This window comes from Herpailurus yagouaroundi, unplaced genomic scaffold, assembly GCF_014898765.1.
Source record: "Herpailurus yagouaroundi ecotype Mexico unplaced genomic scaffold, PumYag 190, whole genome shotgun sequence".
Taxonomy (NCBI): domain Eukaryota; kingdom Metazoa; phylum Chordata; class Mammalia; order Carnivora; family Felidae; genus Herpailurus; species Herpailurus yagouaroundi.
In genome coordinates this window covers 3856042-3871248 of record NW_024412421.1, presented here as the reverse complement: position 1 = coordinate 3871248, position 15207 = coordinate 3856042, and the positions used below count along the sequence as shown (strand labels likewise).

General features: G+C 49.0%; 1 protein-coding gene across 2 annotated transcripts in view; it reads left to right on the top strand.

The window, feature by feature from the left end:
- ZNF423 (zinc finger protein 423) overlaps positions 1-15207 on the top strand; it is a 337746-nt gene that overhangs the window by 110781 nt on the left and 211758 nt on the right. For both annotated transcript variants that reach the window (XM_040497966.1, XM_040497967.1), the window contains exon 3: positions 2690-2890. In XM_040497966.1, coding sequence (XP_040353900.1) covers positions 2690-2890 — 201 coding nt within the window. The remainder of the gene's footprint in view (positions 1-2689; positions 2891-15207) is intronic.

Sequence of the window (15207 nt, the reverse complement as noted above, 5' to 3'; positions counted from 1 at the left end):
AAGAGATCAAATGCATTGTAATGTTTGTGGCTCCAGTTGTGGATTAGATGAGCTATTATGGAAAGTGCTGCCAAGTAAATATGGCAAAAAAAAATTAAATATGTCTATTAAATTGTGTGTTAAGTAAAGTAGCACAAGTGTGGTGCCGAATGTAACTTAACTATCTGGAGAGTTGGTGTGATAGATAAAGCTCGAGTGATAGTTCTCTTTTTCCCCCCCTTCAGAACATTTTTTTTTTTAAGGAAAGAGACTGTAAACTAGGAATTTCAGAGACGGGCGCTTGACTGTGTAACTGTGGTTGTGTGATGACTTATAATATTGAAGGCTCCAAATGATATTTTTCATTTCTTTGCTTTCTATTTCTTGTTGCCACCGCAGCGGCCGATCAGATTTCCTGAGATAAATATGCTGCCTGGCTTTTAATGGGATTTCCGTATTGCCGGGAGTTGGCATGTTCTGATAATAAAAGAACCTAAAAACTGTACATCCCTTAATTGGTAAGAAGAGAGATGTTTTGATGGGCCACAAATGGAAACATTGATTTTTACTGCCTCCGAGCAGTTGCGAGCAGCGTGTCAGGCCACGTTCCCCGCCACGGAAGGCGGCAGCTGGCTCTCCAATGAGCTGATTTGTGTTCACAGGTTCTTGATGTCGGGTGCTTTTGGAAGTGCGCATTTTGTGCAGATGGGAGAAATAGAGCCCTTATAACATTATCTGGTTCTAAATTGAAATATTTATAGGACTGTGGCTTCCACCTCGAATCGAATGCATTCTTTGCTTCGTTTCTCTTTCTGGCTTTGGCGACTAGTCCTCGGGGGTTTAAAGGTTGTGTGCTGAAGGCTTTCTCTGTAACTGCAGTGTTATGTGCTACATGCACGTGTGCACCCATGCGGGCACACGCACATCTTTGCATCTGCGTATGTGTTTGCATCAATGTCTTTACACATAACAGAGATTTCTCTCTTTAATTCAAATCGGTGCTGCTCATCAAATCTGGATGGGTAGATTGTTTTCCAGGACAGACCGTGGAAGGGATAACACACGCTTTGATTTTCCAGTTCGAGTCTTTGTACTTGAATGAGGAAGTTTAATCCACTGGCACTTACTGAGATTACTGATACATTCTGTGTGTTATATTTACCATGCTTTTTTTTGCACTTTGATTTACAAGTTCTTGATGTGCCCTATTAATCTCTCAGATTGAGGCCGTGCTCCATTTTCCCCGGCTGTGCGGGGAAGTGCACTAGACAGGAGTTAGGATGTCTAGGAGTTAAACATCTGTAGGGTGCTGGGGATATTGCGCCCCCCTGGCTGGAGGCCAGGTGCCATACCTATGACATGGGGATAAAAAGCCTGACCACATGATTGCTTGAGCCCGCTTTTAGCTGTAGGATGGGAGAGACTGTGAAATGGGGCTATGCATATGGAGTTAGGGCTTTGAAAAAGTGTGGCACTACAGGAAATGAAACGCATCACATTATCATGATCATTAACTCACTTTTCTGTACGGTTTAGCCATTTGCACAGTGCTAAGTGCAGAATAGGCAGTTTATTTTATTTTTTAAATTTTTTTTTTAATGTTTTTTATTTATTTTTGAGACAGGGAGAGACAGAGTATGAACAGGGGAGGGTCAGAGAGAGGGAGACACAGAATCTGAAACAGGCTCCATCCAGGCTTTGGGCCGTCAGCACAGAGCCTGACGCGGGGCTCGAACTCACAGACCGTGAGATCATGACCTGAGCCGAAGTCGGCCGCTTAACCGACTGAGCCACCCAGGCGCCCCTAGGCAAGTTTATTTTAAAGAAACTGGCCGGGGTGCGGGGTGGGGGGGGGGTGGGGGGCACCTAGGTGGCTCAGTCAGCTGAGCGTTCGACTTCGGCTTAGGTGACGATCTCGCTGTTCCCAGGTTTGAGCCCCTCATCGGGCTGTCTGCTGTCAGTGAGGACCCTGCTTTGGATCATCTGTTCCCTGCCCCCTCTCTGCCCCTCCCCCGCTTGTGTGTGAAAATGTTCTCTGTCTCTCTCAAAATATAAACATAAAAAAATAAATAAGTAAAGACATTGGTTGGTGATTCCAAAGCTGGTTCTCACTGTCTAGGCCTATCATGGGGCACGGGTGAGGGCTCAGATACATTTTAGCTTGTGATTTGACTATCTGTGGTCTCACAAACACATGTGCTTCCTTGATTCCAGAATCAGGACCTCTTTGCAAAGAACCGAGCCACTATCCCCGCATGGGGAGGCATGCTGTGTGGAAGGTGAACTTGGCTAAGGGATCTCTCTTGCTTTAAATCGCAAGGCTTTGGGAGAGACTAAAAGCTCAGGCGCGTTAGGAGCAGCTGATGAAGGCTCTGGAGGAGTGTATAAGAGAATTGGGTTTTCAGGAGACAAAACGCTAAGGCATCTTCACCTCTGCGACAGGTCATGACCCCCAGCATCCGTGCACAGAGGAAGATGACAGGACGTCCCCCTAGAAGATTTGCACCAAGAATTAAAGAATCTAGTTGAGAATTATGGCACCACATGCTACAAAACCCCCCCATATATTAATATACTGAGAGGTGTCAAGAATAATGGACCCTGGGAGGTAGAGTAATTAAACGTATCTTAATAAATGCTGGGCGATCCTTTTAAGACCCCTTCCCAAGGCCCCGTCAGCTGACATGGACTGTATTCTTCCTGTTGGCAGGAGGCCTGGAAGGAGAGCCGGAGTGTGATCGGAAAACCAGCCGTGCGCTGGAAGACAGGAACAGCGTGACAAGCCAAGAGGAGAGAAATGAGGACGATGAAGACGTGGAGGAGGAGTCAATTTACACCTGCGATCACTGTCAGCAGGACTTTGAGTGTCTGGCGGACCTGACGGACCACCGGGCCCACCGCTGTCCTGGAGGTAATGCTAAATAACACTGGGATTCTGACAGGTGGTTATACGGATAATTGGACATAGCAACAGCTTGAAGCCTCGAGTGAGATTAAAGAATTAATAATGTAATTTTACAGTTAATGTCATTTTATTGTGGTGCCTTGGGTACCCTGTATCCGCCTTTTAAATAAAATTAAAAATAAAAGCAACAGCTTTCTGGCAGGTAGGAATTTGGTGGAGACACCCTGTCTCTGCTTCCCCAAACTGCAGTCTATAGAATATGGGCCATGAGTGGGTGCAGCCTGCACCCTGGATTTCTGGAAGGCCTTTTAGAAACCCAGCAATTAAGAGGTTGTTAGTGCAAAGTTAAGTAGCTTAAGTGTGGAAAGCTGCGTGAAGGAGTGTGCTCTGAGGCAGGGCTTGTATGGGACAGGGAGAATTTCAAAGGCCAATGGGCAGAATGTCTGCACAGGCAGAAAGGCATCTGGTTCCACCTCTTTGTTTGGCCTCCTGCTTCTCTGAGGAGGACGGGGGTGGCTGGGATCTGTCCTGTCAAACCTGTAGTCAGCCAAGACTGTGGCCCTGGTTCCTGTGTTGTGGCAGCCTCAGAGAAGATGGCCAAGGCCACAGTTTTGCAGGAGCTATTTAAGACCTCATGTGTCATGTGTGTCTGTGTGTCTGGGTCATGTGGGTGGATGGAGTGGGACAATGGGGGCATGTGGATTACATGGGGGTGTGGCAGCCATGCTCCAGGGGTAGGGGGTTGACATATTTCCAGGCCCTGAGCAAGGATTCCAGAGCATCTGTGTTCCTTACATAGCTATCCCTGGCATCTCTCTCCACCATGCATGCTGATGAAACACTTTGGATGCTGGTTTGTGGGGGAAAGGAACTAAAAATCTCAGACGGTATTCCAAAGGGGGCCTGTCACCTGTTTTTGGGGGGAAATTGGTTGGTAGGAAGTACGTTGGGACTCAAAATTCTTGCTTCCTCTACTTTTCATGCCTTCGTAGAAGTTTGAAAGCCAAGTGTTTGGGGAGCTATGACTTTCCCTCTAGTGACTCCTGTACCTGCACAGCCTTGATTAGACCAAGTCCCTCGTTCTCAACCTCTGGAGGGAACAGATCCCAAAAACAGTGGACCCAAGAGGACTCTTACAGTTTTGGACTTTTTGGGGCTAAGCAAACCAAATGCCAGTCATTTGGAACTTGTGGTATTTCAACCATAGGCAGAGGCGATGGCCAACTTAGAAGCTCAGAATCAGAATTGGGAGGGATGTATGGGGTTGGCTTTTCAGTGCCCTCATTTCCTGAGGGAGAATACTGAGGCACTGAGAGGGAAAGGTGACTGATGGAGGTCAGCTAATGAGTTGGTGGCTGAGCCAGGACCTCTCCGGGACCCTGGGCTGTGTACTCTCATCCTTGAGAAAACAACAGATGCCTGCTTATTTCTTGATTTAGCCAAGAACTGAGGTGGGATGTTAACTATACGAGGATGAAATATTGTCACTGACTTTGAAAACAATCAATTAATTGATCTTCTAATTAAAAGTGATTGTCTTTATTTGCTAAGTGTAAAAGAACACGTGGGTCTCAATTAGCATTGATGTGGGGCCCCTGAGGCCCCCTGCGGACCCCTGCAGAGTGCTGCTTCGTGGAGTCTCTGTGGCTCGTGGACTGAGGCCCCATCCCGGGCACTACTCCATTCTTCAGAACCAAGGAGGTACTCTTGTCTCTCTCCACACCTCTGAGAATGGTGGTGTTTCTAGGAGGAAGAGGACGAATGTGAGGCTTCGAGGCTGTGTATCGGGGGTCTGTGCTAGAAATAGTAGCTAATTGTGCTTCGGTCCTGGGCAGGATTCTTTTCCCGATGGCTGTCTCTTCTCTCCATAGCCTCACATGGGCTGACATCACAGTAGCTCTGTCTACAGGGTCTTCAGCCATCTTTACTGATGCTGCAGATGGCCACCGATACTCCTGCCTGCTTCCGAACAGGACCCCGCTAACGACCTCCATGGGGACGCGGGAGCCAGGAATATCCCCAAGCCCCGGAGCATTGGAAGGGAGTCAGAAATTCCTTAAAAGAGTATGGGAAACGACCTTGCCTAATAGCATCCCTGAGAAATTCATTACCGCCCAGTAAAGGTGTGACCCAGTCTGGGAGAGTCTCCCCGATGTGGAAGAAATATGTGAGGAACGATTTTCCCCCAGGTCTTAGGTTCTGAGGATTACCCAGTGACAGGATCAATCACTGGGAATTGTGGGCATATTTTTCAAAGCGAGTCCCTCTCTAGGCCACCTGCACAGTCTCTGAGCTGCAGTGGTTTCCCACTGCATCCCCAGAGAGGTTTCTGGAGCTCCTGGGGTGGGTATTGGGGCCTGTCTGACCGAGGGGGGCTCTGACACCCACTCCAGCCAGAGCTGTCCACGTTAAAAAGTCTTTTATACATTGGGCTTTAGCAGAAGATGTGTGAAAATTGGCTTCTGCTTTTAAAGCTTGAACTGGCCCAAAATGTGGTAGCAGGTCCTCCCGGGCTAGACTCACAGGTTGCTGTACTAGGGACGACCACGCAGGTAGGCAGCGTGGCCACTCTGTCATCCTGGAGGGAAAGGTGGACGCTCAACAGACAACAAAGACCATTTCAGAGATGGCCACGCTCCGCTGAGGCTGGGCGGGCTCTGGGTGCTGGACAGATGTTTCTGAGGGCGCAAACAAGTCTTGTTTGGAGGGAAGGTGGGGCGCTCTCTGCTTTTGTGAATTTGGGGTCTAAGGGCAGCGCCACCTGTCAATCCCACTGTCCTCTCCTCCTGGAACTGGAATTAGGCCTTGGGTGTGAACAACACTCGTCCCCACTCACGTTCTGCAAGAGGGCTGTTACTCCTGGAACCTGGAGACTGCATACCCCTCGCAAGCAGGTCCGTCTGGCACGGTGGAGTGGGTGGGGGGATTTGGGGGGAGCGTCTTGAGTGTGGTTCTTCTTGAAAACTGCTTTAGCAGGGTGGCCTCTTGGCTCTTTCTGTGTCTTTCTGTGGATGTTGGGGTGGGGGTGGGGCAGTGACTTGTTCCATCAGAATCTGGGAGAGTAGCTGAGGTTTGGAGATTTTCTGAGGGGGCTGTGAATTCACCATGGAAGGTGGGAGGGCCTCTTGCCAGGATGCCATTGGTGGCATTCGTAGGGAGAGCAGGCCCCTGGAATTCTGCACCGAAGAACCCTCACTTGCAGAGATCCTGGAACTTGAGAAGGCACCCTCTCCATTGTCCCTTAGCAGGAGAGGCTCTGCTGGGACCAGGAGAGGCTGTTGAAGCATGAACTTCAAGAACCCAGACCTCAGGGTGCCTGGGTGGTTCAGTTGGTTGAACGTCTGACTCAGTTTCAGCTCAGGTCGTGATCTCACAGTTCATCAGTTGAGCCCCCATCGGGCTCTGTGCTGACAGTGCGGAGCCTGCTTGGGATTCTCTCTCCGCCCCTTCCCCCCTCACTCTTTCTTTCTCTCTCTCAAAATAAATAAATAAACTTAATAAAAAAAATTAAAAAAAAAAAAAAAAGAACCTAGATCTCTTTCTGTCTCCCTCTTTCTCTCCATCTTTCTGCCTCATTGTCTCTCATTTGTGTCCAAGGAGAAACCAGCCTTAAACCCACAAGGCATCAAACACTGCATCCTTATGACACGAAGTGAGATCAGCAAAGAGCCATCCTCTCTACTGATGCTTACACCCCAAGTACTGATTCCTGCTTGCTCCCCCCCAGACCCTGCCCACAGGGTGACTTATGTTCATGGGCTTGGCGTCGGGGGCACTTGCCATTTTGTATTCTGCATTTGTCACCGAACATTTTCTGAATGGATTTCCATGCTGGGACATGATCTTCTCCATTATCCCTTTTTTGGGGGTGAGGGGTAGGGGAATCCCTCTTTTTTTTAACATAGCAGCATTCAGGCAGATAAAACTTGGGTTCCTGGTACTGTGTCTACATACTACAAAAATATTAGATTTAGACCAGTCTGCCAGGAGACTAGGGTTTTACAACAGAGTTCACAAAGGCTGACTTGATGCCTGTGATGGGCTTGCCTGTTCCTCACGGAGCATCATTTGTAGGCAACAGATGAGGAAATGTCCAGAGCGTTTGGTGGCTGTCTGCACTGATGATAGAAAGTCTCCATTACTTCAGGCCCTACTAACTTGAATGATGTCAGAACAGGGAGTGAGCCGAAGTTTACGTTGACCCAGTTTGTGAAGTGTTGGCCAAGCACGTTTGGACCCTATAAACGGTTGCAGGCAGGTGTTTTTCATCATCTTCTAGAAGCCCAGAGGACTTCAATTGCTTTAGAAAGTATCTCTGGGAACTTCCTGGGGCACCATGGAAGCAGGTACGAGAGGTTTGATTTACCCAGGGGCTGATTCCAATTTTTTATGTGCTCATTGAAGCAGGTCAGCTGTGGACCTTCAGTCTGGATTCAGGTGGAATGTTTTACGGCTTTCTGGTACAAATACTACCTTTTAAGGATACTCTGTGATTTAGACTGACTGCTGCTTTGGCCCAAATTAATGAGGCTGACTGCCCGAGGACATTTGGGTGCTGGATCTGTGCTGTTGTAATGTTTTAGATCCGACTTTCATAGGGATGCTCTTCCTTGTGACAGGACTGGGCTGTCAGCAGGGGTGTGCACTGTGCCAGTCCTGGAATGTGGCAGGTCCCCGGGGCCAGAGCACCTGACGGCTTCTGGAGATCCCTACCCTCTTTGCTATAGGCATCACTGGTGGGGTTTGGGTTTTCATCGTAGGTAGGGAGAGGCAGATGGAGTCTCTTTAGAAGGACTAAGGCTTCCAATTCTGGGCCTGTCTGGGCACTTGATCCATTATAGAAATTGCCTGTAGGACCAGGTTGGAGCTGAGCATTGGTTTCTTGGCTACAGGTGCCATTTCCTGGTCTGTGACTCAGACCATGCTCTTCACTGAGCACAGAGAGGCATTCTTGAAGCACATGGGGTCCCTGCTGCCCCCCAGGGCTCCAAGTCTGGGCTGCAGCCTCCCTGACTGCTCTCCCTGAAGCCCCACCCCTGACAGTGCACAACACTGGTCAGATTCAGGAGTTATTCTGTAGTTTTTTTTTTTTTTAATCAATTAATTTATTTTTGAGGGGGGGAGGGGCAGAGAGAGAGGGAGAGAGGGAATCCCGAGCTGACTCTGTGCAGAGCCCGACGTGGGAGACCATGACCTGAGCCAAACTCAAGAGCCAGAGGCTAAACCGACTGAACCACCAAGGTGCCCCTCTGTCATAGTTTTTAATGTGTTTATTGCTGGTCTCCCGCACTACTGTTCAGCTTCCTAAGGACAAGAGTCATGTACTAGCCCAGTGCCTGGCACACAGTAGTGCTTAATATGTGCTTATTGGATCAAGGAATGATTCCATGTAGTCCTCATAACAGTCCCAGCATGGAGATCCTTTTTTTTTTTTTTTTTTTTAACCATTCATCCCCATTTTACACATTGGGCAGCTGAGGCTCAGAGGGTTACAGGTTCTTGCTGAAGGTTACAGAGCTTGATTTAAGACTTGAGGTCCAAACAGCTCATGGAGAGAACATAAACTGGGGACAGTGAGCAATTTCCACCTAAATTCCAGACAGAAATAGCTTTTTTGAATGCTCAACTAAAAAAAAAAAAAAAAGATGGGGAGGGGTTTGTTCAAATAACAACAGCAAAAAAATGTGCTCCCTGTGGGTTAATTTTGCTGCTCCCCCTTTGGGCTGCCCCCCACTTCCTGAGGACTGGGACTGAGGAGTGTTTCCCTAGCCCCTTCAGAAAGGCAGACCCGCCTTTTCTGGCGAAGGTGAAATGCTGCTGTGTAAAAAGCCGGGTGGAAAGTTAATTACACCCTGGTTTGTTCAGCTGTGGCCAGAGTGACCTGTGGGCCCTAATTACAGGGCTGGGGCTGCGTGAAGGCTGGCACCTTTGCCAGCCTTGTTCCTGTCCGCCGGCTGGCGGGATCTTGCCTTTGTGTGCAGGCTCAGGCCCTTTCTCGCTCCGACAGCATGGGTGGGGGCCCTCCCTGCCTTATTGCTTGGGGCACCCCTCGTACTGGTTCCATTTGGGCAAAAAGGAGTCGGCACGGGCCAGCCTCTGGGTATTGCACTGCCAAGTGCACAGGTGCAGGGCGCGAGTTCCTTCTGCCCGTGGGGAGTGTGCACTGTGCCTTGGTGTCAGCCGTCATCTCGCAGTGCAAAAGGCTTGGGGGCTTGAGCACAATTAATACCCCCACATCACGAGCTTTCCTGCATGCAAACAGCATCCAGTAGAAAACATGGAGGAAGGAAGGATCCCACTCACGGTAGTCACAGAATGCATAAAGACCAGGGAGCAAGCCCAGGAAGCAACATTTGGATGTTTGGAGAGGACACGCAAACAAGCCAAATCAACTATGGAGGGACACATAAGAGATTTCAATAAATGAAAAGGTGGGCTTTATTCTTGGATGGAAAGATTAAATATCGCACATATGTCAATTTCCCCTAAATTAACTGTCAACTTTATGTTAGCCTGTGAAAGTAACAATGGGATTTGGTTAGAAATAGACAAGCTGATTTCTTTCTTTTTTTTTTTTTTTTTAAATTTTTTTAACGTTTTATTTATTTTTGAGACAGGGCATGAACAGGGGAGGGTCAGCGAGAGGGAGACACAGAATCTGAAACAGGCTCCAGGCTCTGGGCTGTCAGCACAGAGCCCGACAAGGGGCTTGAACTCACGGCCCGCGAGATCGTGACCTGAGCCGAAGTCGGCCGCTTAAACGACTGAGCCACCCAGGCGCCCCGACAAGCTGATTTCTAACATTCATAAGGAAAAATAGGCATGCAGGGAAAGGGAAGAAAATTCTGAACAAGAGGAATGATGGTAACCAGATCAGATTTCATATTTTTATTTTTATTTTTATTTATTCAGTCATTCACTTTTACAGTAGGCTTCATGCCCAACACGGAGTCCAGCACGGGGCTTGAACTCACGACCCTGAGATCAAGACCTGAGTTGAGATCAAGAGTTGGACACTTAACCGACTGAGCCACCCAGGTACCCCCCAGATCAGATTTAAAAAATTTTTTTTTTCAACGTTTATTTATTTGTGGGACAGAGAGAGACAGAGCATGAACGGGGAGGGGCAGAGAGAGAGGGAGACACAGAATCGGAAACAGGCTCCAGGCTCTGAGCCATCAGCCCAGAGCCCGACGCGGGGCTCGAACTCCCGGACCGCGAGATCGTGACCTGGCTGAAGTCGGACGCTTAACCGACTGCGCCACCCAGGCGCCCCCCAGATCAGATTTTAAAGCACATTCTGAAGCTGTAGGAATCTAAGTGGTGTGGAACAAAAGAGGGGCACAGAAATGGGACCTCAATAGAACTGGAAATTTAGTGTATGAGAAAGGTGTCATTGTGTGTCAGTGGAACATAGATGGATCACTCAGTAACCGGGGCTGGGATGACGCGGTATCCGTCTCAAAGAAAGGAAATTGGATCTCTCTCCTCCTAACGTCAGAACAAATCCCAAATGGATCAGAAATCTAAACAGAAAAAGAAAACTTAAAAATACTAAAAGAAAACATAAGTGAGTTTTTAAAAAATATAATAGTATCAGAGTGGGGAAACCTTTTCTAAATATAACCCTAAACCCAGAAGCCATAAAACAAAAGACAAATATTCAACCACATAAAAATAAAACATTTCTGCATTGCCAAAACCACAATAAATCAAACCAAAGACACATATCACAGGCAAAAGCTATTTTTCCTTAATGTGTAAGGAGCTCCTACCAACACTAAGAAAATAACCAATAAATCAACAGGGAAGCAGGGCAAAGTCTGGGCTGCCTGAGGCCAGCACCTGCTCGATTGGTTGTGCCACACTGGTCTTTAAATATTTGGAATACCTCCCATGTGCAAAGGACAGAGATGGAACCAGAAAAAGATATGCTAGTGGGATCTTACACATTTAGGGAAGGGTAAGAAACTTCTTTAGAGTAGGAGAACTGTAAATTTAAATCACAAGAAAATATTTACCAGTTTTAACCGACCAGACTGGCAAAGACCAAAATGTTTACCAGCCCATCGTGTTCGTGAGGATATATATCCTTGATGCCAAGGCTTGGGGTCTTCTCCTCTCTGTCCTTGGGGTGGCCTTGGCCTATGGCTAGAACATGTAGTAGGTGCTCAAGAAAAGTTTGCTTATTTTGTCCCCAAGGAGGCCACAGCCCCTGTGAGGTAAGAGCTGTGAGATAGCAAAAATAAAGGCTGCACATGCTGTGTCTGGACATAGTAGGTCTTCAATTAATGAATAATCAGAAGGGGGAGTTACAGAAGAGATGGTTTATTCATTGAATAACTATTTATTGAGCATGTGCTTTGTGTAAGGGCCCTTCTGGGTGCTGGGGTTGTGGGACCTGTTGATTTAAATAAAAGGTAACTCAGTGGAGAAGGTGTTCACTTCACAGAAGCATTCTGTCACTTGTGAGGCAATAATGCCGTAGGTGGCCTTTAAATAGCTGGCTTCCCCACTGCCTTTAAAAAGATGCTTCCAGGGGGGCACCTGGGTGGCTCAGTTGGTTAAACATCCAACTTCGGCTCAGGTCATGATCTCACGGTTCATGAGTTTGAGCCCCGAGTCGGGCTCTGTGCTGACAGCTGGGAGCCTGGAGCCTGTTTTAGATTCTGTGTCTCCCTCTCTCTCTGCCCCTCCCCAGCTTGTTCTCTCTCTCTCTCTCTCTCTCTCTCTCTCTCTCTCTCTCTCTTTCTTTCTCTCTTGAAAAAATAAATAAACACTAAAAAAAATACAGAGATGCTTCCATGCACAGAGACATCATGCCCCACAGCATCTCTGGAAGATGCTAATGTCCTGTTAGTGTGCTGCCGTTTGGGAGGGAAGTGGATGGGTTGGACGAGTAACCATCCATCTGGGTCTGCCTGGCCTGTGGTGAGATCAGAGCCCTCCCTTAAGCTGCCTGCTCCCTGCCCTCCGAGTTCCCCATTAGAAGGTGCCTGGGACACCAGTAGGCTGTGTGGGACCGTGATTCTCTCTGGGCTTGGGCAGCTGAGCCCTGGCTCCGGGTGGTCATATGGAGGGGAGTTGTCTTTCAGATGCTGGTGTTATTATCCACCTCCTATGAAGCCTGTGGGTCCATAGAATGTGTCCCTCTTGGCCTGATTATGTGGCGCGAACGCTGCCGTCACATTGCGGGGCCTGCAGGTCTCCAGAAATTGGACACCAAATCTAACAGGATGGAAGGCAGGGATTGCGGTGGGAAGAATCCACGTCTCTCTTGGTTTTCACGGGAAAAGGTGTGTCCATGTGTGTGTTCTGAGGATTCTGGCTCTCCCCAAAGTGGAGAGGATCTTTTCCTTCTTCCCCCCCCCCCCAGCTAGCCTGACTACCTTGATGGTTTTCTGAATCACTTGCCCAACGGTGGGTTCTTTTGTGTCTAGGGGTGGGCCAGAACGGAATTCGGGTGTGGTGTCTGACACCAGGAATGTGTCTGCTACAAACACCTCCTGGGAGGAGCCTTAGTGAGGAGACCCTGGAGAGCCTTTGGGGCTGAGAGTGAAGGGGACTGGCCTGGGACTGGGGCAGTCTGGGTCCTGGTTTCTACTCCTTTTCCGGCAGCAGCCAAACCTTCTGCTGGCTTCCTGTTGTTAGGACCAGGATGTACACCCAGCGGGACCTCAGGGTCCTGGAAGGAAAACACAAACCCCAAGCTGGCCTTCAGGTTGGTTGAGTGTGTATTTCTGGGTCCAGCCTGCTGTTATCCATTACTGCTTGGCAGTTTCCAGAAGGCACATGTTACACCAGCAAGATGTAATACCATACCTACTTTAAGCTTGGGGCTGTGTGTGTGTGTGTGTGTGTGTGTGTGTGTGTGTATGAGAGAGAGAGAGAGAGAGAGAGATTGAGAGAGAGAGAGTTTCTATTAACAAGGAATGTATAATCTACCTGGAAAGTGAAGTCATCATGAGCCTCTGGATTGCCGGGCACATAGTAGGTCCTCAGTGAACGTGCTGTCTGCATACTCGACTCCAGCTGACAAGCAGAACAAAAGCAGAGTCATCGGCTCAAGGAACTGAGAAGTGAGGCTGGCTGCCAGCATGGCCCTTCGAGGACATGCTCTAAGGCTGTCTTTAAAACCCCATCCCCAAGTGTTCAGCTGCAGAGGTCCACCTCCGGGCTTCTACCCTCCTGAGGCAGAGAAAGAGCAGAGGTGACCAAGGCTCATTCCCGTAGGCATCACTGAAGCCGGTGGGGTGGGGGACGAGGGGGCGGTGTGGAGACAGACGTACATAGTAGCTAGGCTCAGGATGATGGGAATCAGGGGCACCTCCATACAGACCACTGGGACTGAGAATTGGGGAGGGAGGGGCTCCCAGACGGTACCAGGAATCACGGATGCCTTCTGCAGGAGGAAGGAGTGACATACAGGCAAATATGGAGGAGTACAGGGGCACCTGGGTGGCTCACTGGGTTAAGCTAAGTGTCCGACTTCAGCTGAGGTCATGATGTCATGGTTCGTGGGTTCGAGCCCCGCGACGGGCTCTCTGCTGTCAGCACAGAGTCTGCTTTGGATCTTCTGTCTACCCCCCACCCTGCCTCTCCCCTGGTCTCTCTCACAAAAATAAGCAAGCATTAAAACAAATGTGCAGGAGTACAATATTGAATCAAATGCCAGATTGCTGGGTATCCGTGGTCAAGTCCATTCACTTGGCTCTTGATAGGATACAGCCATCTCATTTCAGAATTTTAGGGAAGCAGGTTCCTCCAAGAACACCTCGTGCAGCACCTTCTAACCTTATTCTCAACATAACTCGTGTATAAGGCCAATACATGTAGTGCGCTCTGTTATGGGGTTTGGCAGAATTTGAACTCTGTCTACGGCTCTCCTCCCACCCCCTCAGCCCCTCAGAGCAGCTGCTCAGGAGCCCCTCAGGCAGTCTGAAAGCCGGGACTGGGCCAGGGTTTTCAGTGAGGTGGGCCTAGTCCAAAGTCACACAGGGAGGTGGTGCCTTAGTGGGTGTTGTCCCCCCTTCCCGAAGAGGTAGCTGGTAATACTGGGGAGGCAGTGCAGCAACCAGGATGGACAGAGCTCTGGTGCCGGGCCCACAAACCTCATGTCATTTGTACTGGACTTTGCTTCTTGGGGAGGAGTGACTCTGACTCTTGAATTATAAACTTCATGGCAGTTGTGCTCCTACCTTAAGGGGGTCCACAGAGGCTGGCCCACCCTTCCCCCATCCTCTGCCCCCTGGTTTGGGGGCAGAGTTCTGGGAGAGGAAAGTCATGCCCTGGGGGCATCCCCCAGCTGCTGGGCCTTCAGGATGATGTGTCCAGGCCTTGGGCCCAGGCTGGAGCGAGGCTGGGCGACCATCGGGTTGGTCTGGCCCTGAGGCCTGAGTGGCTGAGGTGCCCAGATGGTGTGGAGAAGCATCTGTGAAATCAGTGTGCTGTGCCAGCTCCTGCGAAACCCAGGGTGACCAAAGTCACATCATCCACCACATCAGCTTCATGGGGAAGGAGGGGGCGCGGATAAAGTATTCCCAAATCACGAAAACAAGATTTTTGTTTTTCTTTCGTCTATAGGTATTTCTGTAATAAGTGTTTTCCCCCAATGTATACACGTATAGCTCCAAAATCTCAGTGTTACCGAGAAAACGCAGGGTCGGTTATGTGGTGCTTTGGTCAATCCCTTCCCTTCAAGGTTCTAGTTCCATTAGTCCAGCCGTCCCTGTCCCTGCCTGCTGTGTCTGTCACTGATGGTCAGGATGCACAGGGACCAGAGGCCCTCAGAGAGGCCCTGTTGTTTTTCTCCTGGAGGTGAGCCTGTGCATTCCTCATTCTGGTGGCCATAAAGACCTGAAAATTGTGTTTCCTGAGTCATCAATCTTGGTTTCCTCCAATTTGAGGTTTGAAAAGCTTTGAGAAATGCCTGTAGGTGAAGTTCGGAATAGCCTCCAGCTGGATCCTGACCTGGTTCTGGGGTCAAAGGGGCAACTAGAAAGTATTGTTCTCCAAGAGTCCTTTATTATAGCTGAAAGCTATTGATGGTCTATTCCTGTGTCCCTTACTTAGGCTACAGTTGCCAGCACCCAAAAGAACAAAGCCAACAACTGGTCAAAAGAAAACGTGTTCCTTAGAACCACAGCATCCCCTGGTATTCATTCATTCATTCATTCATTCACTCACTCATTCATTCATAGAATGACTTTTTAAAGCACCTACTGTGAGCTCAGAGCTATTTTAGATGTGGAACAGAGAGTAGTGAGTGAAACAGACAATAGTTCCTGCCCTTCTGGAGCTTACCTTTTATAGCATCACGCCCC